Source organism: Zootoca vivipara, chromosome 2 (genome assembly GCF_963506605.1).
Source record: "Zootoca vivipara chromosome 2, rZooViv1.1, whole genome shotgun sequence".
Taxonomy (NCBI): domain Eukaryota; kingdom Metazoa; phylum Chordata; class Lepidosauria; order Squamata; family Lacertidae; genus Zootoca; species Zootoca vivipara.
In genome coordinates, this window is record NC_083277.1 from 90,123,160 (window position 1) to 90,151,007 (window position 27,848).

Genomic DNA, 27,848 nt, shown 5'->3' on the forward strand with positions numbered 1-27,848 from the left:
GTCTTGGGCTACACCCCTTCTGTGACATATGGGTGATGCTTCTGGGGGGTGGGCTGAAACCAATTTTAAATTTCTATTTAAGGGCAGGACACCTTTGTTTGGGGTTCCTTCCTTGTTCTCCTGCTTGAGGGGAAGGACCCTGTTGCAACAGTAAAAATAAAGGCTTTGCTTCTCAAAATTCTCTGGTTGGCCTCTGTTATATTCTCCGACCGATGGAGAACCCCATAAGGGCAGATTTTTGCTTATATCAGTAGCCAAACACTATTTTTGTTCGTAGCCGAACCAAAAAGGGGTGCCTTGTCAACTCACTAGTGCATTGCCCCAAGAAAAAGATATTCCGTTTGGGAGCACTACTAATTAACATGTCTTTAAGTCCCAGCTCCTGCCAACCTAGCAGTTCGAAAACACGTCAAAGTGCAAGTAGATAAGTAGGTACTGCTCCAGCGGGAAGGTAAACAGCGTTTCCGTGTGTTGCTCTGGTTCGCCAGAAGCGGCTTTGTCATGCTGGCCACACGACCTGGAAGCTGTATGCCGGCTCCCTCGGACAGTAACATGAGATGAGCGCCGCAACCCCAGTCAGTCACGACTGGACCTAATGTTCAGGAGTCCCTTTACCTTTAAATCTGTTTACTTCAGTGTAATACTTTTGTACAGAACACAATTTGGTAGGTTAGGTTGCAATAATGGCTATAAAACTCCATAGAACAAAATACAGTAGCATAGGTTCTATGCTTCCATAATATGGATTGTTTTTTTAAATGCCAAACTTTTATTTTTGCCAGTTGTACTATTTATTTTACCAGTTGTACTGTAATCTGCAGTCCCCTTAGCAAAAAGCTTGCTTTATGGTGTCTTGATTGCTTCTCATAAAAGACGCTGCCGGGCTATTGTTTTCTGATTCCACCACCACATCACACCAACGCAGCACGGCTCCTATCAACATCTCCCCCTCCCCCTAACACGGCGCTAATAGCAATGGGCGGGGCATAAGGTAGTCACGCCCTCGACCTTAGTTCGCGCCTCTTCACTGCGGCAGGAAGGACATCATCGCTCCGCCTCACATCCTTAAACCGTCCAAGGCTCTCGTGCACGCTACGTGCGTACTATAGATTTCGCGCACGCGCTCCCTAAAGATCAGTTTCCGCTCTCCCTTCGCCATTTTGAATCCAATACTTCCTCTTTTTCTACAAGCGCTATTTGAACGCGTAAAAAAACCCAAACCCGCGCAACTTGTAATAAACAGAATCTTAAACAGCATATTTCATATTTGATTCATCAAATTTAAAAACATTGCATAGCCCTCAGGAACAGACATTTATGTATGATAGGTATAATATATGTGTGTAATCTCTTCCGGGGTTTCAAACCTAACGGCGCCTGAGCGTCCAAAACCCTGTACAGTAATTAAGTTTATCTCCCTTGACGGCCCAGTTGCGCCGCCAGCGCGTTTCCGTGACTTTTTCGGTTGGGAAAACTAAAACGGATTTTTAATTTGAATCGGCCCAGCTCTCGGAGGAGGGGGGAGGGTGGTCTCGCTGTTTCCTTCCGGGTCACCGGCGGCCATTTTGTGGCGCTTAAGTGTTCGGGGAAGGGCGGTACCTCGTTCATTTGCTCGTGGCTGCGCGGAGATGGTGGTGAGCGAGTGAGGCCCTGTCCGCGAGCTTGAGACCCGACCGCAGGTCCCGACACCTGCAGCCCCAACGGAAGAGGCCTCCCGCCGCTACTCCTAACCCCCACCCCTCCCGTCACGCGCCTTCTCTGCCCCCCCCCCGCTCCGTTTCTCCGGCGTCATCCCCTCCCTTCCCCTCCTCCCTTTCCCTTCCCGCTGCTATGAGTTACGGGCGGCCGCCGCCGGACGTAGAAGGCATGACTTCGTTGAAGGTAGACAACCTGACTTACCGCACCTCCCCGGACACGCTGCGGCGCGTCTTCGAGAAGTACGGCCGCGTCGGGGACGTCTACATCCCCCGCGACCGCTACACCAAAGAGAGCCGCGGCTTCGCCTTCGTGCGCTTCCACGACAAGCGCGACGCGGAGGATGCCATGGACGCCATGGACGGGGCCGTGCTCGACGGACGGGAACTGCGCGTCCAGATGGCCCGCTACGGGCGGCCGCCCGATTCCCACCACAGCCGCCGGGGGCCCCCTCCGCGCCGGTACGGCAGCGGAGGCTACGGACGTCGGAGCAGAAGGTGAGGGGCGGGGAGAAGGCCGCGCGGCTGCTCCGGAGGCCGAGCCTGGTCGGGAAGAGCGGCCTGCGGGTGGGGGGTGTGGATGTAAGGTGGGATCTTTGGCGTGTGAAGGAAAGCAACGGTAAAGGGAGCGATTGTTGCGAGTAACTTGAGATGGCAAACGAAAGGCCTGTGTTCTTTGCGTATCGCTTTGGCTCAGGTCGGCGGGAAAAGAGCTGGGCCACGTGATCCCCGAAGGCGAGGGATCGAATGGGCGGCGCGGAGTTTTCCCCTTTAGGCGTCATAAACGAGATCTGGCCGGGAAATAGCATTGCAAGTTTCTAGCCATTATTCATTCCGCCCCTTTTCTCCCTTCTCAATCCTTCCTCTAACCCGCCCGCCGCAGTCCTAGAAGACGGCGTCGCAGCCGGTCCCGAAGCAGGAGCCGCTCCAGGTCCCGGAGCAGATCGCGCTACAGCCGCTCCAAGTCCAGATCCCGCACACGATCCCGGTCTCGTTCCACTTCCAAGTCCAGGTCTGCCAGGAGATCGAAGTCCAAGTCCTCCTCTGCCTCCAGATCTCGCTCCCGATCGAGGTCCAGGTCCAGGTCACCAAGAAGCCCCCCGCCTGTTTCAAAGAGGGAATCGAAGTCGAGGTCCCGTTCTAAGAGCCCTCCTAAGTCTCCCGAAGAAGAAGGAGCCGTGTCATCTTAAGAATATGGTAACGTGTCTGGCAGCCTGCTGTATTTGCATGCTGTATTGTAGCTCTCTAGTGGGTATTGGGTTCTTGAGACAGGATTCTAGCGTAAGTAAATCCTAATGGGGCATGTTCGTTTCTGAGGAGGGCATTTTAGCTTATGGCTAATAAAATAAAATGCAATTTTTTACAGAGACTATATTTGTGTTTTGTTGCAATTAATAGCTTGCTTTTTAATATCTATTGTTTGAGACGCAACCTATTTCTGAAATGACTATTTCTTACTGTTCTTACCCAACATCTGCATTTTCCCCTTTAAAGCTGCGGTCTCCTGTTTGCTTAAAGAATATTGGCCAGTATTGCAGATTTTAACTGATTTGGCTGATCCTCCAGGGACCAGTTTCTGTGGGCGTGTATTGGAGCAGGTTTGTCTTTAAACGTTAAAGATACACTATCCTGTTAATGACCAATCAGTCCTGTGTTTACAATGCTGAACGGCATCAAATATTTTTAAAAGTGGAAGGTGAATTGCAAGAGTTTATGGAAATCAGTTTTATCTAAAGTACGATTGTGGGCTTCTAAGGATATGTTGGGTGGGAAAAATGGATAGTGTGTCTTTAACCTCCCTCAAATTGTTTGGTCCTGTTTTTTCAACGGAAGTGGGCCTAGAATTGTTAAGTTACACAACCATTTAATGATTCTTCAAGGTTTTGAATAAGAACTAATGCCTAATGTGAATTGGGCTGGATTCAGGTTAAGGGTAGTTCGATCTTATCCCGACACTATGTAACATCAATAATGGAGATTCAACAGTATCAAAAAAGTTCTCATGCTGTCTACATTAGTATCCAGTATCATGGTGGGAGGTGGGCACTGCACATTTCTAAAACAGTGGCAAGGCCAGTATTACTAGGAATCTGGGAGCATCCATAAAATATGGAGGACATACAAAAAAGTACCTTGCTGAACTATACCTTTTTCAAACCTAGATAACGTCAAAAACATGAGAAACCTACATAAAGGAAGCCTTGGAGGAAGTACGATCGTTTGAATCGCCAGTCCATTGGAGAGATCCCGACACAACCAACCAGCTGTTGAAAAGGTTATTTTGTAACACTTTGTCTAACTTTTACTTTACTTTTGAGCCTCAAATGGCAGACTTTTACATTTATGTGCCATTTTGTTGCTATTATTCAAATTTCTTGTAATTTAGTGAAGTGAACGACTACAGATTTCATTATTGGCTTGGATATGTGAGGTAAAATTTTCATTTTTGTTCATGTAGTGCTGATTTTGCAAATAAAACTGATAACTAACTTGCTTCCTCAAGTTTATTAAAGAACTATGCAGCTGTGATATGCTGAATAGCTTAATGCTGTCCACATGCTCAATTTTTGCCTTTAGTCTCAAATTCTGAAATTTTTAATTCAAATGCATTTGCAAATACTTCGTTGAAATAGTATCTACAAGTTAAACTTTACAGCTGACAATTATTTTGAACAATTTGTTTTTATCAGACAAAATTCTAATCTCTTCTCTTATGTATTTTTGTGCACTAGGCGCAGTTGTGTAGCAGTTGAGTAATGCTGGTTAGCTGTTAAGGTGGCGTGTTGCAGTGCAGAGTGCTTGGCTGTTTCCTGTTTTCTCCTGATTGCTCCTGTAACGATGCCTTGTCGTGCAGAAACAAATGGCTGTCCAGTTAATTATAATTGCCTGACAACTGCACTTCCAGTCACCCGGGCCTTGCATAAAAATAACGGAGCATACAGTGAGCACATCTAGCTGGTGATAAACACACCTTATTTTTTTCCAGTATGGTAAATTAGACCATCTACATATGTGAACTTGGATATAAACAAATGTAATGTTTAAAAGCATTTGATTCATTCCTCTGTAAGTACTGATTTGGAGTATCTCTTACAACATTCTATACTATAACCACTGTGTCTGTAGTTTAATAAAAACACTTACTTGGTGTTCAGTTTTTTGAACTCTTATATCCTGACTCTGCTTTGTGTGTTAGAAGAGAACAAAATCTGTCGTCCTATTTCAGAACAGTAGCTCATGTGTTTATATATAACAAATCACATTTGGAGTACTTTTCCTTTGAAATTCGTATAAATTGTTAGATTATTTGCAGGATAGGAGTCAACAATGTACCTCTACAGTTCACACTATATAGTAGAGCACACAGAAGGGAATATTGCACATAAGTCATTGGAGGTGTTTTCTGGGTAGATACAAGAAATTGGAAACTAAACTGACTAAGCAGAATAGTCTTATCTTAATGTGAGAATGGCTGCACTAAAACTTTATTAAACATGCTGTGTACATTGACAGCTATGTTGGGGGCAACTGCTACTTCACTGCTTAATGTCTGGGGAAGAAGACTAGGGGGAACCCTTGAAATGCAAGGAAAAGCACCACCTCATGGTGCCACATAACACTCCATTTACTTAAGAGCATCTATTGTAAACTGGCTGAATGTACAGCTTGCTAGTATATCCAACCCAAGTGTGTTAGAACACATTAAAGCAAACCTCTCCCTTAAACAGTAACAGGACCTGACTTGGTTGCTTTATTTGTTGTGAGGATCAGCATTTCAATAGTATGTCTCCCCGGAAGAGTAGAGCCTGCCAGTTGTTCCTTGTTGGCCTCAAAGGATTGCAAGGGCACACAGATGCTTTCCATTTCCCATTTGTGAAGCAGTCCTTCAATAGTCCAGTCAGCACTGAAAGAAACACCAGTCAGCACTTGAATCTTTCATTCAATACCTAGGCTTTTTAAAGCTGGCTCCTCAGTAACACTTCAAGGTTACAAGTCGCAAAACACCTTGTAAAAATACAAAAATTGTAATAAACTAATAGTGTGCACATTTTAGATCTGGGTCCATCAGTATGCCCTGTGAAAATGCTTGAAACAAAATACCAAAGTGGGAAATTTGTAAGCATACCTTCTGATTTGATGTGTAGTCCAGAACTGAGCGTGTGGATTCTTTTCCATTAGGTAGTGCACTGTACTAATAACGTCTTCAAAGTCTGTATGAAATAACAGAAGTATTTAATGCAATAATACTGTAAAGTGGTGGCATTTTACTTTTGTGCCTTTTTTACTAGAGTCTTTTTAAAAAATCTAAGCTGCCGTTTATTCCTTGTTGGAGAAGAGAGATGTAGAAGTTTGTAAATTGTGTGCACTATATTTTGCTGTACAATGGCATAAATACTGTTATCAGAAGTATAAGAGTTGTAACATCTATTCTAAAAAGCCTCTTCATATAGGCTTCGTTCTTTTAGAGCGTTTGGGGCTTTCATCCAGTTTTGCACATGAGTTCTGTCTGTTTTTCAGATCTTGACCAAGTTTCTACAGAATCGGTAGTGAATGGGTCTGCCAACCGCATCATTGGCCCATGGCTATACTGGCTTAGGCTAATGGGAGTTGGGGAACCAAAGGTTCCCTACCATTGTATCCGATTCCCATTTTAAAATAAACTGTTCCAGTGTGACAAGTACAGAATAATTTTACACTGTCCACACACACACACATGTACACGTGTGTGGGTGTGTGTATCAGGTAGCTTTACATGGCCTTTACTGGTCTGGACTCCTTTTTTGAAGAAAAGGCAGGTGGATATTCTGCCTTATCTACAACATGCCAATAAAAGGCCACAGTGTATGTTTCCATACTGCCATGATAATGGTTATTTGCAGCTCCTACGATTGTAAAAATTAAAATGGTTACAAGCACATGAAAGAGTGAGGAGGGTGTGTTGCTGTCCTATTTGCGTCAGCTGCCATATAGTATGCAGAATTTTGCAGCCTTAAAGACAGGCAGGTGCCCGATTCATCGTGCTATCACTTGAACAACAATTGAATCAACGGTATTATAGTTTATAGGCGAGTGGGCCATGGCTTGATGATGGAGTAGACACTGTGTTTTAATGATACCCTCTAAGTGCTCTCAAATGTTTTAGGAATTTCAATATATTGGGAGACCACATCAAAGCTCATGTCAAATACTTAATTCGCAAATATTCTAAGAATGACACCTGGACCTTAAAGCAGGAAGGAATGTCCTTTTTATTCCTTTTAATTTCCTTTGCTAGTTTCCACATCACTAATATTTTACTGCGTGGCCATTATTATCAGTGCATGTAATTTGCATGTGGAACCACACTTCCAACATTTGTGCTGTTAACCACAGCCTCTGTAAAAGAAAATATATAAATCAAAGGGAAGAATATTTTCTTCAGCAATTTGGATAACACATAGCAGACAGGAGTGGTCTGGAGAGCTGAGGAACTACTCAGGTTTTTGTAGCCACCATTCACACCAATTTTATTTGGTGTCAAATTCTATGCTGTGCTACTGGTATATTCATACGGATGCTCAGAATATGCACAGCAGTAGATAAAACTTTAGAATTACCTTCTGGTTCAAAAAAAACGTCGGATGCCAAAATAATGTCCACTGGAGGTAAGGCCAGTAGACTGGGTGATACATGACCCCAGGTGAGTCCTGTGACATATACTCCTGAGAGGTTATTCATCAGGCAGCTTCTTCGACAGTTGTCCAAACACTGAGGGGATTCTGCATTATCTGACAATATAATTTCTGCTCCACATTTTGCTGCCACTATCCCAGGAAGACTCACGCCTGCTCCAATCTAAACAGAGTAAAATCTGATTTTTAACACCAAATACATGTGTAACAAGTTCAGAATTTTACTACAGCTTGGGTGGTTTTTTTTCCCTCATGACCATCAATAACTGCTAAATGACACAAATGAAAACATACCAGCAGTTTACTCACTAGAAGCCTCTGGTGTTTCATTGCACAATCCGATTTCTAAGGTCTTTTTCTACTTAAAACCATTCTAGAAAGCAGTAATTTAATCTTTAAGTGTTTCCTTCATAAATGAACTGTGTCAACAGTTGTGGTCTGGTCTATATTTGCTTGTTGCAGTTCTTTAGCATGAAAGCTTGAATGGGGAAGCAGGTATAATAGTTGCATGGTCTGCTACCCTATTCATATGGTCCACGTCCCAGAGATTTATAGAACTAGAGATTCCTGAAAACTATAGAGCAGGCATGTTCAACAGGTAGATCGTGATCTACTGGTAGATCACTGGTAGATCATTGGCTCCCCTCAAAGAAGCTGAACAACTGTGGCTCCCCTTAAAAAAGCTCAACATTTTACCTCTTCCCTGAAAAAACTCAACAACTTTGACCCAACCCCCCCCCCCATGGGCTTTTCTTCCTAAAAAATGCTTAACAACTTTGACCTGAACCCCCCAAAAAGGGGGTAGATCACTGCCAGTCCTTAACACTCTGAGTAGATTGCAGTCTCTTGGGAGTTGGCCACCCCTGCTATAGAGGATTTTCCAGTGGATAAGAGTTGATCCTGTCAAAGCCCTCTGTGTTGCAGAGAGCTAGATAACATCTGAACGGTCACACCCATGTTTTAAATACATAGTTTTACTTTATTTTAAAATTGTAATTTCATACTATAAACCTATAATCCAAGGTGTTGCATTTCCATGTGTGTTTTCAGGGCCTACCCTATTCCTGTGACTAATCTGTTTTCACTTCTTAATTCTAACCCACACTGGGACCTGCTGGCAAAGGGCGGGTAAATTTTTAAATGATGAAGGTGATAATAAAATGATTACGGTGATTTACCTCCAAAATTCTCTTGCCGCAGACTAGTCTTCTATGAAACCACACATATTGGGCCAGAACCACTGCACAGGGCCAAACGTACATGCCATATTGGGGATCAAGGACCTGAAAAAAGGACATCTTGCTGTAAAACATGGTTGCTTCAGAAACATCTTTTGAAGAAACATGATACAAGTGCATTTTAAGTTTTCATCAGTTTTCTTTTCTATAATGGGATTTTTCATTAGAAACCACATACTGAGAGAGAGCTGCAATTGCAATTGTGTAATTGTGTAAGGTCAAGGGGAAATCATGCTTGTTTTGTAGAAGACAATTTGTTTATAGGTGTCCATAAAAGGAGTTGCTGTCATTGATCAGCTATACAGTGCCAGTGAAATTCAGTGAAGCAAAATGATGGTTGCTGGTTGCCAGGATAGAGACCCGACACGTAACCAATTTAAAAAGTGACGTAACACAACAACTGAGACCGTTAACTCTTATTTAGATGGCCAAGCAACACTACCATGCTACCATGTGTAGCATGGTATTCTCCAGGATTCATTAGAGCAGGTATCCCCAAACTTCGGCCCTCCAGATGTTTTGGACTACAATTCCCATCTTCCCCGACCACTGTTCCTGATAGCTAGGGATCATGGGAGTTGTAGGCCAAAACATCTGGAGGGCCGCAGTTTGGGGATGCCTGCATTAGAGTCTATGTAATCTAAAGTGCTGTTACAGTCTTAAACAAAAGAGGCTAGCAGCCGCATTGAACATTTGCACATTTTAAAGAATTTCAGTGTTGCCACTATTATTCCACCAGCAACATTCTTGTAACTTTATCATAGTTATAGTCAGTGCTTTTTTTCTATAAAAAATGTTTAGGGGGTACTCTCATTTTGACTAAAGAAAATCACCATTTTATAGTTTAAATGGGAAAATAAATACAGTAAATATACAAAAGTATTCACAAAATGTTTAGAGGTATGCGTTCCCCCCCAGAAAAAAAGCACTGGTTATAGTCAACGTCAATAAAAGAAAAGATGTGTTATAGAAGCATTTGTCAGCCATTGTATTTGCTAAATTAACACATAGAAGTCAAATTACCTATAAAGCACTTGTCCATAAAGGACAAATACGCATAGACAAACACACATACTCTTCCTATTATTTTTTAAAAACATAATTGCAAACTGCTGAAGTTTCAACCCAGTTCTGGCACATCACTGAGGCATGCAGCATACATAAACATGCACAAATGGTTGAGACAGTACACACATGCTGTGATTTGTTTAGTTGTGAGACAGTAGAAGTGGAAAAGATCTGCAGAGCAAATAGAAGCTTGAGATACTAAAGAGATGGGGGGGGATTCCTGAATTCATTGATTTGTCCTACATAATGATCACCTGTACTCTTACTTCAGTGATTCACAAATAATGGAACAAATTGTGCCAATGGATCACAGGAACATTATGGAAGAGCCATCAGATTTCCAGCTGTTGGTGGGTGCTAAGGGGGGAAAAATCAGCATAATGGACTAACAGTGCAGTCTCTACTCAGTAGAATGCTCCATTTAGTTCAATGGGATTTATGCCCACATAGGTGGACACAAGACTGCAACCTAAGTGGTCTCCACTTTCAGATCAATACTTGAAATTTAAATAGTCCTGAACTAAGATGAAATGTCATTGTTACCTCCTTGTAAACAGATTTGGGGGGGGGGATTACTTTTCTTTTGCAACAGACAAACCTTTTGCAGAGTGGGACTAAACTAACAAAGCTACCTTTCCATCTTCACAATTCGTTTTATTTTAAAACGAAGCTCATCACACACAAAAATAACATTTAAAAAATCCTACAACATTGCCCTTAGTTTTCTCCTAGGAGTTAACATGAAAACAACTTAGGTGATTTTGCCTATCAAAATAAATTAAGCGGCTTTCATGAAAATGTCTCTAAGTGGGGAGCAACAACAAATGATTCGTGTGCAATTTACTAGTACCGTAAATGCAGACCCATTTGATACATATACAGTATTTATATACAGTATATGTATCTCCTGCCCCTAACTTATTCTGCTTTCAATTGCATACAAATACGCATTAAAAATATTATGATAATGGATCATCAGCACCTCAGGAATAAGCACCACTAGCTGATCTCTTTCTTCTTCCTCCTCCTCCTCCTGACGCTCTCCTGAAAACCTGTACTCCCTCACACTGAATTTGCACTCCGGCTCGCACATGGGAACCCTTTTCCCCGCAAGAAGGAAAGCTCCCGGTCCCGGTACGTAGACAGACAACCATGCAGTGCTTCCTGAGCTTCGGCTGTACTGTATCATACTCGGTATCGACTGATGTCTAAGTGGACCATTCGCAGTCAAGAACGTTAAAGGCGTCTTCCGGCAAAGCACCCTATCGCAGACAGTTACGAGGAGGGTGGGATTTAGTAAAAGCAGCAGACGGGGCGATGGAATTTCTGCTGCAGCAAAGGTCCCGCGCCTTTTAATTCTTGTGTTACTCAGTTTTCATGGTTCGGCAGGATGTGCTTCTCAGCCGTTCCCCTGGAGTACCCCTGTTGGTTCAATTAATGCATTACTACTCCGGAGTTAAAATAAAAAAATCAAAATATGATGAGGTGGAATGCGGGGACAGAACACCCGAACCAACGCACAGCGAAGAGCAGCTGACTGATAATGGCCAGGAGCTTTCGTGGATCAGAGGAAGCCCACTTAGATGCATGGAAGTTTTTAGTTCTTGGCACTTTGGTGGGACCTACTTCCATCCGATGCACGATATCAGGCACCTGTGATCAGACCCACGTTGCGAGTCTTGCGACATGATCCTCATCCCTGCGCAGAGTCCGGCAATGTTTATGGGTTGGAAGCAAATAAGGAATGCCACATATTGTTTCCAAGAAATATAAAGCACCTCCCACTGACTGAGCATATCCAGCATGCTTTGTTCATAAATTGCTGCAGTCGTTTGCACACTTGCTGGGGCTGAGCCACTGACTTTAAGTCTTATTAAACATGCATTGTTTAACCATCTCCTCGAGCGATGGCTCCTCGAGCGATGGCATTGTTTAACCATCTCCTCGAGCGATGGCTGCTTTAATGCGCCTCTTTCTTTCCTGGAAGGGGTAACTGTCGTGAAGCAAAAACGAAGGGTGGGATTCGACGAAGTTTTACTCAGAGTACACCTATTGAAATTAACTTGAAATTAAATTGTTCTTGCATTTCAGTGGGTCTACCCTGAGTTGAATACCACCCAAAGAGTGAACACAAAGAGTGAACATGGGGCAAAAGCTTTCGTAACCTCAAGGCCGCTTCACGGTGCATTAGAGGAATCTTGAGTCCACGAAACCTTATGCGTTAGGATTAAGTCTTCACGGTGCCACTTGGCTGTGTGATTGTTTCTCTTCTTTCAGCCTCTCCTCTCTTCCAGTTCAGACTGACATTGGGGATGGGCTTTCTGACCCACCCCAGCCAGCCAGCCAGCCAGCCAGCCACAACTTATGCACCATTCCTCCTTAAACGGCAGTGCAGTTCCCGTTTGTTTGTTTGATTTTTTTTTAATAAAACAACAACAAGAGCCTGCCACAACTTTTGCATATTTCACTGCGGCGACGCAGCCCCTTGAAGGTGGGCGATTGACTCCTCAAGATGGCGGCGGAGGCGGAGGCGCTTCCTCCGCCTCCTCCAATCCTTCCCTCTCGGCGCCCTCTTTCCGCTGCCAGAGTCAGCCAATCGGTGCTGCCTGCGCGAGGGAGGGCCGAGAAGCGCCGGCCAATGGGAAGGAGCGCAATGTCTGGAAGGAGGCTGAGGAGGCAGCTGTGTTTGGCGGCTGAGCCAGGAGGCGCGGGCGTGAGGTTTCTGGAAGCTGCGGGGCGCTGCTCCTTCGGGCGGGGTGTCTCCGCGGCGAATCCGTAGCCTGAAGAGACGGCGGACGAAGGAGGAGGAGGAGACGGCGGCGGCGAAGGCGCCGGCAGCGGGAGCATGAACCACAAGAGCAAGAAGCGCATCCGCGAGGCGAAGCGGAGCGCCCGGCCGGAGCTCAAGGACTCCCTCGACTGGACCCGGCACAACTACTGCGAGAGCTTCCCGCTTAGCCCCGCAGCCTGCAAGGTGAAGCGGGCGCGGGGAGGTGAAAAGGGGCAGGAAAATGGCGTGGGAGAAGGGCTGTGGGGCGCGGGGAGTCGGGGAGAGGCTCAAGGCCGGATCCTGCGTGAAAGCAGGCAAGGTTAGGCAGGTGCGGTGCCAGTCCTACCTAGGGGCAAAGAGACTTAACGCACAGCAGCCACCCCGTGAATGCGTGCCCGTTTTCCTTTTGAGTCATAATAAAACAACATAGGGAGTGTACATATATACCCTGTTTCTCATATTTTAAGGCATCCCCATAAAATAAGCCATAGCAGGATTTTTAAGCATTCAAGGAATATAAGCCATACCCCGAAAATAAGACATAGTGATAGGAGCAGCAGCAATGCTGGCCGCGGCAGGAGGAGGAGGAAAAAAATAAGACATCCCTTGAAAATAAGCCATAGTGTGTTTTTTTGAGGAAAAAATAAATATAAGACGTGTCTTATAATATGAGAAACACGGTACTGTATATAATATGTATATAGGTATGGGGAAAGCAGAAGTCTTGTGATCCCTTGAAGACTAAGGTGTATTGTGGTGTGAACGTTCCTGGACTAGAACCCACAATCACCAGAGGCTGCTTGTATGCACTTGCATGCTTCACTTAACTCTCTGGCGCAAACTGATAGATGTCAGCTCAGAAGCAAGCTACTGTACGTTGTTCAGTGGGGTCTACTTTCACGTAAATGGGGATAAGGCTTTAGCCTTGTCAGTGCAACTGTTGCTGTAGATTTTATGGTTTTTCCCATTGGCATTTTTTTAAAAAGTACTTTGCAAGATCATAAGTAGTTGCTCTTTCCATATTTTCTTCCATTTTTGTCCTGCTTTCTCTGACCATGGAACCTAAGGTGGCATATAAGTGGTTGCCAGGCAGTGTCGTATTGAGGCAATGGCTAGACTGAACACCTCTATAGCTTCAGCTATGTGCCTTCAGAGCACACCCTGGAAGCAGAAAGCCATTTGGGACTGTCCTGCCATCCATGGTTCTTTATTTTATATGGTACAATGACCCAGAGAGAGTGAGTTTATGAGTGTATGCTGTGAAAAGTGGTAGAACACTTGTTGCTGGTGATCTGGGAAATAAATTGGTTGTTAACTCAAGAACATCCGTATTCTCAAGAAACACTATAAATCTTGTCTCAATAGTCTTGGAAGGGAAGTGACACAAAGTAGAACTTGTTGTATACAGCATTCTAAATTTGCCAGGTGCCAAGAGCAGTTGTGACCAAGTGAAGATGCCCAAATGCCAGGATGGCACCTGACATCTCCGCCATCTGGAGGTGCAAGCCTGGGGATCCTTGGATCTTGACTGTCTTCACACACTAGGAAAAACACATCCAGTTGAATTCTATCCATTATATTTTATCTGCATAATTAGAATGAATTTTAAGAATCAAAAAGTCTTACTGAAAAATACAACTTTTGAGTTGTCTGGCACAGAAATGGCAGCTAGGCATTCTGTTTGGGTGACTGTAACCCTGGTTTAAGGAGTCATTTGCCGCCTAGCGTATATATAGAGTTTCTAACACTGAATAAGGGAAACCATTTTCAAAGGCTCATGGTGACAAGTTTCTTTATGTGACATAGAATCCTGTGTCATCTTTACAGTGGGTAGTTATCAAGGAAACATGAATCTAAGGCTTCTTGTCTCGTTCTATTTTTTGTAACTGTAACTCTACTCTCAGACTGGAAAGCGTCCATTTAAAATTCAAATCATAAGCACACCAAAAATAGTCTGTTTCCAAGAATATTATGGACCATAAAATTACTCATAAGATGCAGTCCTCTGCACATTGAACTTGGTGGGGCTTCTGAGCAAATCTCCATGATCAGGCTTCATGTGTTGCAGATGTTTACAGATCTGACCGTTTGTCATAACTTGGTTATCTTGAAACTTTGGAACCTTTATGGTGTGACATAAATGTAGGGGTGTGTGGAATCTGTTGATGTATGTTGAAACACAAAGTAATATCTTAATGCATAGCAATTTAGACATGAAGAGGAATGGAAATTTCCATTCAATTACTTCACTATTTGTACAGAGAACTTTTAGCTGTAGCAAGAATCTTGGGTGCCTTTGGATTAAGTTGCAATGTTTTCTCTATCCTTCTGATTTCACTCATTGCTTCATGGTGATGATTCAGGTATACTGTTCAACAATTAGGATAATGTTAGTGCTGTGCCTCATTTTGATGAGGAATAAGAATAGAATCATTTGGAACTGCATGTTTTCAGTGTAGAACAAAATTTAGGTGTTTTGAAGCTTTCATATCTAAAGGGGATCTGTAATTGTTAGTTTTATACTATATTTTAAATTTCTTTGTACACTGAGGCTGCCCTCCTGTATTTGTTTATCTGAGAGTAAGTCCTGCTGAAATCAATGGGGCTTACATTTCAATAGACATGTATATGGTTGCACTGTTAAAGTGTTGTAGAAATTAGATTAAAATAATTATTGCCATACACAATGTTTTTCCTTGAGAATCTTTTGTATTTCATTAAGCATTTCAGATTATCTGGCCATTTAAAAACATATGCTTAAAAGAGTGGATCACATAGTGATATTATTCAGGTGCATTCAGAATAAAATCCACTGCCTATTGGTTGCCAGCATGACTCTAGGTCCTTGTAGAACTAAGGAAGCTTTTTTGGGTGGCGGGATTTTAAAGACTGCTTAATGTATATTTCTTATTGACTGGTTGATTCAGTATAAGACTTGCTCTGCACTTGTTCCGTGGAACTTAACATGGTCACTATAATTCTGCTGTATTAAATGTTCATTTTCTTGCATTTAGAACACTTTATCCATCTTTCAGGACAATGTGGAAAGAGCAGATGCACTCCATTTGTCAGTGGAAGAATTTATTGAACGTTTTGAGAAGCCTTACAAGCCAGTTGTCCTCTTAAATGCTCAGGCAGGATGGCCAGCTCAAGAGAAATGGACCCTGGAGCGTTTGAAACGCAAATACAGGAACCAGAAATTCAAGTGTGGGGAGGACAATGATGGGTACTCTGTGAAGATGAAAATGAAATATTACATTGAATACATGGATACCACGCGAGATGACAGTCCCCTCTATATATTCGACAGCAGCTATGGGGAGCACCCAAAGCGTAGAAAACTCTTGGAGGATTACAGAGTGCCCAAGTTTTTCACAGATGACCTGTTCAAGTATGCAGGCGAGAAGAGGCGGCCACCTTACAGGTATAAATTGGTTATTTGATGCCTCAGGATAGAAACAGCAAAGGGCAGTGCTTTTCAAACAGATGCACAGTCCATCAGCGGATTTTAATTTAATTTTTATATGCCGTCAACCTTTTACCTGCCTTTGTAACATTTCTATGGAGACCTCTCTCCAGTTTCTGGGATAAATCAGCCAGATGGGTTGAAGAAGGGTTTGTCTTGGATGGGAGGCGGAATAATGCAATTTCTAGTTAAATGAATAGCAGGCTGGGAAAGGCCTCTGGAGAGCTTGGAGAAAGCTGCTGGTCAATCTAGGCAATACTGAACTAATGGTCTGACTTGTATAGAGCAGCGTAATATTTAGTGTTCTTTCTTCTCTTTACTTTCATCTCTCCTCCAATACAAACAAAAGCTAAAGCAAACTTATCTCAGACTGCTTTGGAAACGGAAAGAAAACACTTGCTTTTGAGAAACACATTAAGGAAAATAGCGGGGTTGTTTGTAACGCTGCTGGGTTTTTCCTTTGTGCAGATGGTTTGTGATGGGTCCACCTCGATCAGGTACAGGCATCCACATTGACCCTCTGGGAACCAGTGCCTGGAATTCCTTAGTCCAAGGATACAAGCGCTGGTGCCTCTTCCCTACCAGCACTCCCAGAGAGTTGATCAAAGTGACTCGTGAGGAAGGAGGGAACCAACAAGATGAAGCCATCACTTGGTTCAGAGTAATATACCCAAGGACTCAGCTTCCCACTTGGCCTTCTGAGTTCAAACCCTTGGAAATTGTGCAAAAACCAGGAGAGACTGTCTTTGTACCAGGTAAAGGCTTTTATTAAGTTTCGTGTTGAAGTGTGAAGTTATAGAAGATACACTTCTGGTGCAGTATCCAAGCGTGGACAGATACGAAACAAAGTGTCATAAGAGTTCTTCATAGATTCTGTTATGTTAGGCTGTGTGTGTTGAACAAGAAAGATGCATAGCAAATGTGATGGGAGGTAATCCTGAAATAATATATACTTTAGCAAGGCAATCAAGATGGAGATGTGCTAAACCTTTGAAGATTAGGAAGTGGGAGGAAGCCCCATGAATAATGTCCTTTCAGTTCCAAGCAGATTAACTAGCACAATAGGTGAGAGAATTTGTCAGCTTTGAGACTTCTACGGTGAAATGGAAGCAGAAAATGAACGTGGACAAGTGGACTCCACTTGATCTTGCTTCTTAAAATCACTTTTGCGTTGCGTCTCTAACAAAAGGCCTAGCACCTCTTGTCACATCTGTACAAACCTGCATCTCTCCAGAAAAGAAGCAGGGAAGTAAACACTTGGACCCTCATTTCAATTTGTTCCTTTGGGAAATAATTTCTCTCCCTCTGTCTCCAACTTCAGAAACTCAAGTACATGGGTATTATGGTCTCTGGCAGGTTGGGGCTGACCCAATTGCAAATACTGGTACTGTGATCTGTGGACCAGGTCAGGTTTTTGGCTTTTAAATGCACACTTCTAGGACGTGAGCCAGATGTCTAATAATAACCAGACTGGAGTAGGCCTCTGTCTCTTGTGTTTGGAGGGTTTTTGGTCAGTTGACAATTGTCTTTGTAGAACTGTTGATTCCGTATCAGAAATATATTACAGTCTTCAGTTAACATGAGTTGCCTTTTCAGTTTCCCTTATACCCTGTAAACTGTTTTTGTCTTAGGTGCTTATAACTTTCATAAGAAATGTGTGTATGTAATCAGTTGATCATGTCTTTAATCGTAGCGTCATATGTGAGTGAAATTAATATTCTCGTCACAAAAATCAGCTTAAAAATAGATCTCTGGTATTTGACACAGAGTTTCTGTGCAACATAGATTACATATTAAGTATGCCACTAACAGTGGAGGAAACAGAATTCCATTCTTCTGTGAGTCCTTTGTTCTTTTAAAACTATACTGAACCAAAACAAAACAGTTTTGTTTAAATACAATAGTTTTATTTTGTTGAAACAATAAGATCCCAAATAAAAACCAAGCTATTGTGCTTCCATTTCATTTATCATTTAAGCTTCATTGCATCTTATGTCTTACTTGATATATTGATTGGATGCTGTGGCTAACAGCCCAGCCTTCCACAGATTTATTTGGAAGCAAGTCTCACTGTGTTTGGCAGGCTTTCCTAGTAAGTAAACACTCTAAATCCTATTGAACCCAGTTAGGCGTACTTCCAGGTAAATCTGCAAGGGACCAGACTGCATAGCATGTTCTCTCTGTGGAGAACATATGGAGTTGATCCAGATCAGCCCTGACCATCAGCCATGCTGGCTGGGGCTGATGAGATTTGTAGTGTAAATTATTTGGAGGACACCAAGTTGGGGAAGGCTGTCCTAGAGGGATGGCTCATCAGGTGAACAGTCCCGGAGTATACAAAAACCCTTTTATTTCATCCATTGTTTGCTAAGCAGTCCCCTTTCCTCTTCTTATATAGTGTCATGCTCTGCTGCTCTGAATTTTCTTCATTGTGATATCAGTCATGGGTTGATTTGGGGACAAAAATACTCATTTTCATTCCCATATATGGGTTTGTTTTATTTATTAAATTTATACCCTGCCTTCCCTCCCAAAGTAGATTGTTTTTTTTCCTTTTTCAGTTTGTTTTTAATGCAGTAGGATACTGTTCTTCATTATTGTTTTTATGGTTGTAAGCCTTTGGTCTACATACTTCTTCTCTGTCCTCCATGTCTGGGAGGAAGATTTTGACATTGTTCAGTTTCACTTTAGCTAAACACTGCATGGTTTATCACAATGTGTGAAGATGACCACTGTCTAGGAACGGGTTCTCTATAAAAGCAGGAAAAGTCTCAACTTCTTTTTGTTGTCTGCTAAAGCCTGGCCTGAAGTGATTTAGAAAAGACCCCACCCCTGAGTTTCTTGCACATTACAAAGTACTTGGGGAGTAGCTTTTGCAGAGGGCCTTGCCAACCTCTCACTGCTTTTTAGAAAGGTGAAAAATTTCTCCCTTTCCTCACAAGGAAAGGTGAAAAATTCCTCCCTTTCCTTGTGTTTATCCCAAGACATTATTAGAATGAGTATTGTACAGGGGACATGGGTTTCAAAGATGCTTCTTATACACCTCTGTTTCCAAACATGTTCTTCCATATTTTCAAGCCTACATTTAAAAATAGCATAGTTAATGTGCTTCCTTCGGTTGGTTGTTTATAACCTTATGTGGTGTTGCATTTGTAGGTGGCTGGTGGCATGTAGTTCTCAATCTTGACACAACTATTGCTGTCACTCAGAACTTTGCCAGCTGTACAAATTTCCCTGTGGTGTGGCACAAGACAGTAAGGGGAAGACCAAAATTATCAAGAAAATGGTACAGGTGAGAGATGTGATCATTACTTCTGTGGTTTCCCAGATGCTGGCGGTGCAAGCTAAATGTTGCTTCCTGAGTACGCCTGGAATGATGCTTGACAGAATATCTGAAAGACAGAAGTGATGAAGGTGTACTTGTTTTTGCATTTTGGAAAAATATTGTGGCTTTCTAATAGCAACATCTTGCATGGAGTCCAGAAGGAGAATTAGGCTTCTGGATTTCAAGATTCAATAAGGTGACTCAACTGTGTTTCAAAACATATACAGGGAATGCATTTGAATACTTTGTTTAAACATACAATTACTAACTATCAAATAAAAATGCTAGTTCAGTAGTTGAAATGTATTATCATGGTGAAAAAGGATGTTTTTGAGCAGCAGTTAAAGTTATTCTAGAAACAGATACATTCTCACTCTGTTGTGAGTACTCATTTCTCAGATTACCTATGTGAGTAGTCTGATCTGGCTTCCCATTGAACTGATCAAAAGGAAAGGCCCATCTAGTCCAGCATCCTGTTTCTCATTTTCGCCTTTCAGATACCTTTTGAGAAGCTTACAAGCAGGACATATGGACAATAGCCCTCTCCCGTTGTTTCCAGCAACTGGTTTTTTTGTTGGCAAGCTCAAAGTTGCAATGGTTACACTGATGGGAACAAGCCTGCTTGAACTGTTGAGTGAATTTGGATCACATTTAAGCAGCATATTGGGAATTGAGAACATCTGTATCCCATTTCTTATTTTACCTAGATACATAAGAACCCCAGGCAATATTGTTAAATTACTTTTAATAAACACTCCAAGTTGCATGTAAACACAGACTCCAGAATTGTAGCTGATGCATTTGGCTAGTGAAATAGTCTGCTGTGTCATACGGGCTGAAGATGCAAAATGCACAATAATTTTGCCATCTGTGTGTATATCCATTAGTTTGTTTGCCAACCATTATTTCTTGAAAATTTGTCTTCAAGGGTCCTGAAACAGGAGCATCCTGAGCTGGCTGCACTAGCAGATTCTGTTGACTTACAAGAATCAACAGGCATTGCTTCCGATAGTTCTAGTGATTCGTCCAGCTCTTCAAGTTCCAGTTCTTCAGACTCTGATTCAGAGGTAAGTTACTACATCAGACATGCCACAAGTTGTAAGTCATGGGTGGGGTTGTATGACAACAGTTGTGGAGTGGGGGATGTTAACTTTCAGGTGGTGTGCTTTAGCAAAAACTATTGTATCACTAGTGCTGGTCCCATATATAAATGGTTTCTATATTCCCCAACCCCGGCAGATGATCTAAAAGGTTTTGATGGTCAGTAGTATCAACAAGTGAATCTTCAGCAAAAGGTGGCAGCGTGGGATGTTCCTGTTCAGGGTCAACCATCACTTTTTTCATTTCCCCCCCCCCCCTCTTGATTAGACAGCAACATTCTGTGGGCAGTGAGCACACTCAGTCACCATTGAGCTATGCTTGTTTTTTCTAATTCTAATTTTGTACATGTGATATTTCACTGTAAGATCTAGGGAGTTGAAAAAGTCAGTCTCCAGGCACAGTCCACCAAGAAATACTGAAGTGGCTTACTTTCCAAGTCTTGGGCCAAAATCCAACTGATATGGTTCCACCTCCAGGAATGCCTAGATTCTAGAAGTGTAGCCAACATGTTCAAAAATTAGACTTAATTGCATTCTACCCTATCTTTGGACATCTAAATAGGAATATAATAGCCTCTTAACAGCTCAGATTCTAGGAGCCTCCTAATCACTTCAGATGTCACCATGAAATAATGCTGTTCCTCAGACAATGTAGACATTATTACTAATCAGTGGCCAGAATTGCTATTTTGATAGTCAGGATTTATTACTGTCATTTCTTGTTTAGTGTGATTCTAGCTCTGAGACGGAAGGAATGATGCATAGAAGGAAAAAGCGAAGGACATGCAGCATGATGGGGAATGGCGATACAAGCTCCCACGATGACTGCGTGAGCAAAGAGCGCAGCTCCTCCAGGTGACCAAACAAATTATAGAAGCTCATCAGATCTGTGGGGCTGGGCTGCTAATTACAGACAAGGGGAGTGTAAGGGAATTGCCCACAAGGGGAGGCAGCTTCACCATGTGCTTGTAACCCACCTTACCCCACACATCTCCTTGTTCATGTCTAATGCTCTAAACTGGGACTTCTCTTTATCAAAAGTGCCTAGATTTCTTCACTTTTGATTGCTTGTCCAACTCAGAACTCCTTAACTTGAAAATAGTAATGTTGTTGAGGTATAAAAATTCTACTTCTAGGAGAGAGAATCAGATTCCATGCTTATAGGGGTGTTAAGTGCTAGAGCTGGCAACTGAGGAGTGAGACTTGAATAGCTAATCATATCTTGGAAGATACTTCTCAGGTTTCTTGTAGTTTTTTGTAGCCTTGACTTCATGGATCTCCAGTGTTGTAGATGTTGATGTTCAAATAGTAGGTCAGAGCTTATGCCTGGTAAGCTTCCAATAGGTAACAAAGGAAAAGAAATGGTGTTTCTCGTTCCACTGGGTCATTCTTCAGAGACAGCAGGTGGATTCTGACCATACTATCTATTGGTAGATCCTGTTGATATAAAGCTTATGAGTTTCTGCTTTTAAGACAAAAAAGTGGATCTCTGAAGAGCTGTTGTCCTGCTCTTGGTAAGGCTTGTGGCTGAGGTAAACATCTTAAGATGGCATCTCATCTCTCTTGCTTGTGTGGTCTGAAGGCTAGCAGGAATCGGAATTGTTGGGTAATTAAAGGCTTTTCCCCAGCTATTTATGTCGGTACTTTTCTCAGATATTCATATGATTGGCTAGCCACTTCTGATTCCACTGCAGTTAATGTTGTATTCCAAGAAGCTTGAGGGTGCATCAGATTCTCTAAAGTTTTTTTTACTGCCATCTTGCATAAGCTAAAAAGATGCATGCCCTGACATGACAGGAAGTTGTGTTTTTATTTTTGTTGTTATTTTTGACAGGATTAGGGAATCTTGCGGAAGCCGTGCTCATCCCTGAAAGATAACAAGACCCATCTAAAGGCAGTTGCAGCCAGCCAGCAGTCTTCTATTCTTCCTATCAGCTGTATGCTTGGAGCTTTCTCAAGTCTTCACCACTCCTTTTTATTATTTTTTAAAAATCCAATCTTCTACTTGCCATTACCTGCTGACTTCTTGCTTACTAAAGGAGGAAACTAGAGATTTCTATGTTCTCAACACTTTCTGCACTCCATCAAACAAGCTGTCGGCAAAAGAAAATGGGGAATATCTATTCAAAACGTAATCTTAAAAATAAGCAGGTAGCTCCTGAAAGCCTGTGTCAAGTTCCAACATTGTCATATGTTTACAAGTTGAATTCTCGTGCACTACAACTGGAGGTCAGAACTATAACCTCTGCTGCATGTAACTTGTCAGCAGATCCTTTAACTAGAGCACAAGAAGAGACATTGTGTTAGTTATATCCAACTAAGGACCCTTCTGTTGTGTAAAAAATGATCACCTTGTAAGAAACACGTTTTTGTAGTTCTTAATTTGTTGATGACACCAAACCAACCATGGACTAATAAGATTCGTGAGATATGTAATGTCTGAACCAGCAGTTCATTTCCACAATTACATATGCTTTCTATTTTAAAGAAAAGCTGCTGGATTTTTGCAGTAAGTTTGTGATTTTGCCCCAGAAAAAGTAGGCATGGAAGAAGCTGTAGTTGCCTCTTTTACCTCTCCCTGTGGGAGCTTCTGGAAACATTATATGAAGGTAAAGTTTTTTTATATGGAGTGTCTGGAGTCTGAAAAAAATACAATAAAAATCCCATTTTATGAAGAACTGCTTCTCTGCAGCCCAGAAACTTCCTACTTGTATCTGCTGTTGTAATATGGCAGGTATTTTTACGTTGTGCGTTTTGTCTTGAAATAAGATGTGGTTGTGTTTATCTTAAGGTAGCTGTATTCTTTCAGGATATGTTGCTGCTTCAAGGTTTTTTGTTTCGTTAATGGAGATGGGTGTTATGTGTTAAGAGGGGCCTTGTACCTCCATACCCAACTGTCTCTACCCTGAAGGTTTGCAACATAGTGAAAAGATCTGATGCCCCAATAACCACTTAAAAGCAAGTTTAATGGTTAATTGGGTGTGCTTCTCAATTCTCTTCTTGTTTTTCTACTTACCCCATTACCAGGAACCTAGGGAGAATTCACATCTACTGGCCGATGCATTGTGAAAGTACTGATTACTCATTTCCAAAATACTACCATATCACTCAGGCAGGGATCCACATGTCACTTGCCAGCCTTAACTCCATACTTGCACAAAAGTATCATTTTTTTGTGAATGCCAACAGTATGTGTTAAAAGGATGGCTGCCTTCTGTACCCCATAACTGTTTTCTCCCAGGCTCTTTCCCCTTAAAACACTTAGGTTAAACTAGCAGACTTGTACCTGATGCTGCTCAGCCAGTGCAGTTAAAATCAGTGTCGTTTGTAAGGTTCAGTCTACTATCTTGATTCAAAATTGCATCGAAACATTGAGGAGAACCTGATGTCTGAACTCAGGAACCATCATGCAAAGTTTGGTTACAATATCTTAAGAAGTATCCAAATGCATAGCGAACACACAAATAGCTTTCCAAAATTTACAGCAGATGAAAGTAACCAGGTAATTTTGTTTGAATTTACCTTGCAGAACTTGTAACTCTGGAGGCAGATGAACAGCAACAGGAAAGGAATTAGGACTAGTATAGATATCATAACATTGACCAGAACATTTGAAGCAGCCTGAGTCAGCCCAGTATTTACGGTACTCATTGGCAGCAGCATTTTCAATATCTTGGGCAAAGGTCTTTTCTAGCCTTGCTTCCTGCTATTACATTGTTTGACAACCGTGGATTGCACCAATAACCTTCGGCATGCCAAACAGAATTTGGCAAAATCTGCTCGTCCTGTTAAAGTATTCCTTGCAACCATGAGATTTAGAATATTGAATTTGTTTTGCTTTCTATGTTTATAAAAGGAGACTTGTGTTATACATTCTGTGTGGCCTTTATGCACTAGGTTTGCAGGGAGTGTCATCTTTACCTAATTCCTGTTTGTCATACTGAGATGCAGATACATTTGTTCAGCCATGTACATTTATTTGAACTTGGATTACAAACCTTCACTGAGTTGATCAGTAAAATTCATCTGGAAGTTGGGGGCTAAGTATGCTTGGTGGGTGAGGCTGAAGAGCCCCACCATTTGGGTACAATATGCTAACTTTCTCTGTCTTGTATCAAATATGCCATTAAAACACAAACTTGGGTGGCTTTTCTCTTTGTATCAAAAACTGATGGATATTTGGCATTTCAGGGTTAATCCAGTTATATTTTTTAGGAATAGCAACCACAAGCAACAGTGTTCAGCTACAATCAGTGTCCTTTTTAAATGTATATCTTCCACAAGTGGGATTTATTCATTTATAGATGCTATTTGCCTCTTACTGTACTAGGGAATATTTTTATTCCAGATCTCCCAAACTGATGAAACAAATCCACATTAAACTTGGGCTTTCTTTCTTTTAAAAAGTTGTAGATTTTATTCATAGGAATATACATCTTGCATCTGAGTAGCTGACTAGCTCCTTTCAGTTGCACTCTTTCAGTGTTTGTTGTCATTTTCATTGTTTTGCCAGATGCCAACTATATTCCTGTTCTGCGGAGTTGAAGCCAGGCAGCTGTCATGCTGGAGGAAAGCAAATTGGTTTTGTTAAGTACCAAGCATTCAGATAGCCATGGGTTGGGAATAAGGATCCTGAATTCTCTACTTGCCCAGGGTTGCAAGCAGAAGTAAATAACTCCAAGCTTCTAGTTTAATGATTCCTTTGTGATGGGGTGACAAGAGTGTGAAAACTGCAATATTGCTTCTAAATAATCCTTGCAGAGAAAATTTACAGCTGATCATTGTTTAAATCACAACTCTTATTTTAAAGATACTGCTTTTCACAAACTTTCCCCCCCTTAATGTGCCTCTTTGAAAACCAATGCAGTGTTTATATTATGCCAGCTGCAGTTAGACCTGAAGTTGCTGCCTAAAAGTCCAATGGCTAATACTTGCCTTTTTTATAACTATGATACCTAAAAACTTATGAGATAAATTAATAATAATAATAATTTATTTATACCCCGCCCATCTGGCTGGGTTTCCCCAGCCACTCTGGGCGGCTTCCAACAGATATATTAAAATACAATAATTTATTAAACATTAAAAGCTTCCCTAAACAGGGCTGCCTTCAGATGTCCTCTAAAAGTCTGGTAGTTGTTTTTATCTTTGACATCTGGTGGGAGGGCATTCCACAGGGCGGACGCCACTACCGAGAAGGCCCTCTGCCTGGTTCCCTGTAACTTGGCTTCTTGCAGTGAGGGAACCGCCAGAAGGCCCTCGGCACTGGACCTCAGTGTCCGGGCAGAACGATGGAGGTGGAGACGCTCCTGGGGCTTGCCAGGATCATTTAAACACTAATTAAGCAACAGGGGCTTTACAAATCAATATATCTCTAGCTCAGACTTTATTTTCAGGTCCTTAATGCTGTACTGTTATTAGAACATCTCTTTCTGTTAATAGAGGCACTTTATGCATTTTAAAAGGATGCATGTTTTTCAGTTACCCATCCGATGAAAAATTTCACTGAGAGCTTGTGATTGCATCAAAGAAAGTCCTGGGTTTATTAGCTCTTGCATATTTCAGTTAAACTGGATCAGCCTTTTTTTTCTGAACAGCTTTCAGCAACAGCCACTACTTACTTGGGGAAATGTGCTAAAACCTTTTCTTTCTTGAATTCCTAATAACTGTGTCATTGTGTTGAGGATACATGAGAGGCCCTTAGAGCTCCATTCTTCCCTTTTGTGAGGGGCGAAGTCTCTCTGGACTGTTTCAGCAACATTTAAAGTGCCACTTCTGCTAACTACTCGTTAAGTCTAATCATTTAATGGAACCAGGGTGGGAGTGCTCTGAATTGTTCTCTGAATGATTTTCATGTTTTTCGTTTTTAAATTTTTAAAAATAAAGCCTTATTTTCCATTACTTCATTTGCACTTAACTTTCATCTAAACATTGGGTGATAATCTTTTTACCTTATGTGCGGTAACTAACTTGCAGTGTCACAATTTGTAGGATTCTGAAATACTTGATGCAGTGCAGCTTGCTAACTGGAATATATCTTCTACTAGAGCTTCAACTTCTTATTGAATTTGTATCCCGAATACTGCCTTGCATTTTCTAGGAAATGCTTTAGATGTTATTGCACCCTTCTGCATAGAGGAAATCAGAAGCCCAATGTGACTTTGTGCTTCTGCAATACTTACATTTCAAAGCGACAGTGAATTGGCCTTTAGTTTTGTGTAATACTTTTTAATCAACCCGTATAGCCTCGATAAGGATATCAGAGACAGAACAGATTGCCTTTAATTAACTTGTAACTTTTGGTTAAGCCATATCAGACAAATTAAACATAAGTTTGATATGGCTTAACTGGAAGTTACAACACCCTTTTACTTAGCCAGAGCAACCACATAGATATGAAAAGAAGTTGTGAATCTCTGCTTTACTCTCTATGCATAGTAGGCGGTATGCTGCTTACTCAGTGCTAGGCTATAGTTATGTGGCTGAGAGGAATTAGTTATGTTTTACTAGAAAACTCCTCAATAGTAAAAAAAAAAAAACAGGGAAGAATCTGTATTATCATAGAATTGTACAGGTGGAAGGTACCCTGGGGTCATCTAGTCCAACCGCCTACAATGCAAGAATCTCAACTAGATCATGTATGGCAGGTTGACATCCAACCTCTGCAATTATATTGTAGGAATTTAATTTTAGGAGACTTTTAATTAGTTACCAGCGTTTGATCTGGGAGCTCCTACAAAGCTTTCCTATCACCTTTTTACTGACCTTGGTCGTTCGCTGGATTTAGAGTGCAATCGGAACAAATGTGGTTATGGTTTAAACAAGTTTCACACAATTTCTTACAAACATTTGAAACAATAAAGCCACACAAATATTTAAAAGAAGAAACACGAGGCATTTCGTAAATAGTAGAGATTAAAGGTAGCAGTGCTGACCTGTCAGCCCAGAGTTGCATATGCACCCACAGCTTTGGTGCTCCAAATCACAAAGAATCGCACCCACCCTTACATCATGCTTTTGGCCCTTTTTATATAGTCTTGAACCTTGGGTTCCATATAAGGTGGCTATCTCAAACACAATGCCTCTCTGATTCTCCCTCTTTCTCCACATGTGACTTTGATCTACACTGCAGAATTCAATAGCCTTTCCCACCATGAGCTCGTCCCAGTTATGTGTTCACCTGGTCTTGCTGAGATTTCTGAAAATAATACAATTCCCTGTTATGGTCCTTTAAAATATTCACCAGATGTCCAAATCAAAACCCTAAACATTTAACACACTTTCCTGTCTGTGTTCTGTGTCTGTTTGAGATTGCATATACTGTATATCCCTTGTTCTGTTTGCTACTAGTTCCACTAGTTCTTCTTTTCCCAAACTTGCTCCAGCTTAATATACCAGTGTATCAACGTGGTCAATTTTTACGATACCCTATATCCTTGATGGGTCTAGTATTCACTTCTACTTTTTTCTAATTCAGTTAGGTGCATTCAACAATGAACAATGTTTGCCTCTTGT

The 27,848-nt window shown here is 41.8% G+C and overlaps 3 protein-coding genes across 11 annotated transcripts; 2 read left to right on the forward strand and 1 right to left on the reverse strand.

Annotated features, from left to right (window-relative positions):
• The first annotated feature begins 1,569 nt into the window (after positions 1-1,569).
• SRSF2 (serine and arginine rich splicing factor 2) lies at positions 1,570-4,864 on the forward strand. Of its 8 annotated transcripts, none has more exons than XR_009557191.1 (4): positions 1,570-2,192; positions 2,578-2,891; positions 3,189-3,292; positions 3,857-4,864. XR_009557191.1 is itself a non-coding variant. In XM_060271828.1 (3 exons), the coding sequence occupies exons 1-2, from the start codon at positions 1,831-1,833 to the stop codon at positions 2,882-2,884; spliced, it is 669 nt and encodes a 222-aa protein (XP_060127811.1). In that variant the 5' UTR covers positions 1,570-1,830; the 3' UTR covers positions 2,885-2,891; positions 3,189-4,864. The 8 variants fall into 8 exon arrangements, 3 of the variants coding, with proteins under 3 accessions (XP_060127811.1, XP_034960456.1, XP_034960458.1); XR_004691909.2 differs by having other exon boundaries at positions 1,571-2,192; positions 2,578-3,292; positions 3,857-3,969; positions 4,427-4,864; XR_004691908.2 differs by lacking the exon at positions 3,189-3,292 and having other exon boundaries at positions 1,572-2,192; positions 3,857-3,969; positions 4,427-4,864.
• On the reverse strand, positions 3,528-12,134 carry METTL23 (methyltransferase 23, arginine). 2 transcript variants are annotated; one of them, XM_035104564.2, is made up of 5 exons: positions 11,299-12,134; positions 8,545-8,649; positions 7,292-7,529; positions 5,821-5,905; positions 3,528-5,598 (listed from the first exon to the last, which is right to left on the reverse strand). In XM_035104564.2, the coding sequence occupies exons 1-5, from the start codon at positions 11,302-11,304 to the stop codon at positions 5,415-5,417; spliced, it is 618 nt and encodes a 205-aa protein (XP_034960455.1). In that variant the 5' UTR covers positions 11,305-12,134; the 3' UTR covers positions 3,528-5,414. The 2 variants fall into 2 exon arrangements, with proteins under 2 accessions (XP_034960455.1, XP_034960454.1); XM_035104563.2 differs by lacking the exon at positions 11,299-12,134 and adding an exon at positions 10,655-11,079.
• Positions 12,135-12,316: 182 nt separating this feature from the next.
• On the forward strand, positions 12,317-26,899 carry JMJD6 (jumonji domain containing 6, arginine demethylase and lysine hydroxylase). Its single transcript, XM_035104559.2, has 7 exons — positions 12,317-12,646; positions 15,478-15,866; positions 16,377-16,663; positions 19,065-19,200; positions 20,162-20,300; positions 21,061-21,188; positions 22,168-26,899. The coding sequence occupies exons 1-7, from the start codon at positions 12,518-12,520 to the stop codon at positions 22,202-22,204; spliced, it is 1,245 nt and encodes a 414-aa protein (XP_034960450.1). The 5' UTR covers positions 12,317-12,517; the 3' UTR covers positions 22,205-26,899.
• Positions 26,900-27,848: the final 949 nt, after the last annotated feature.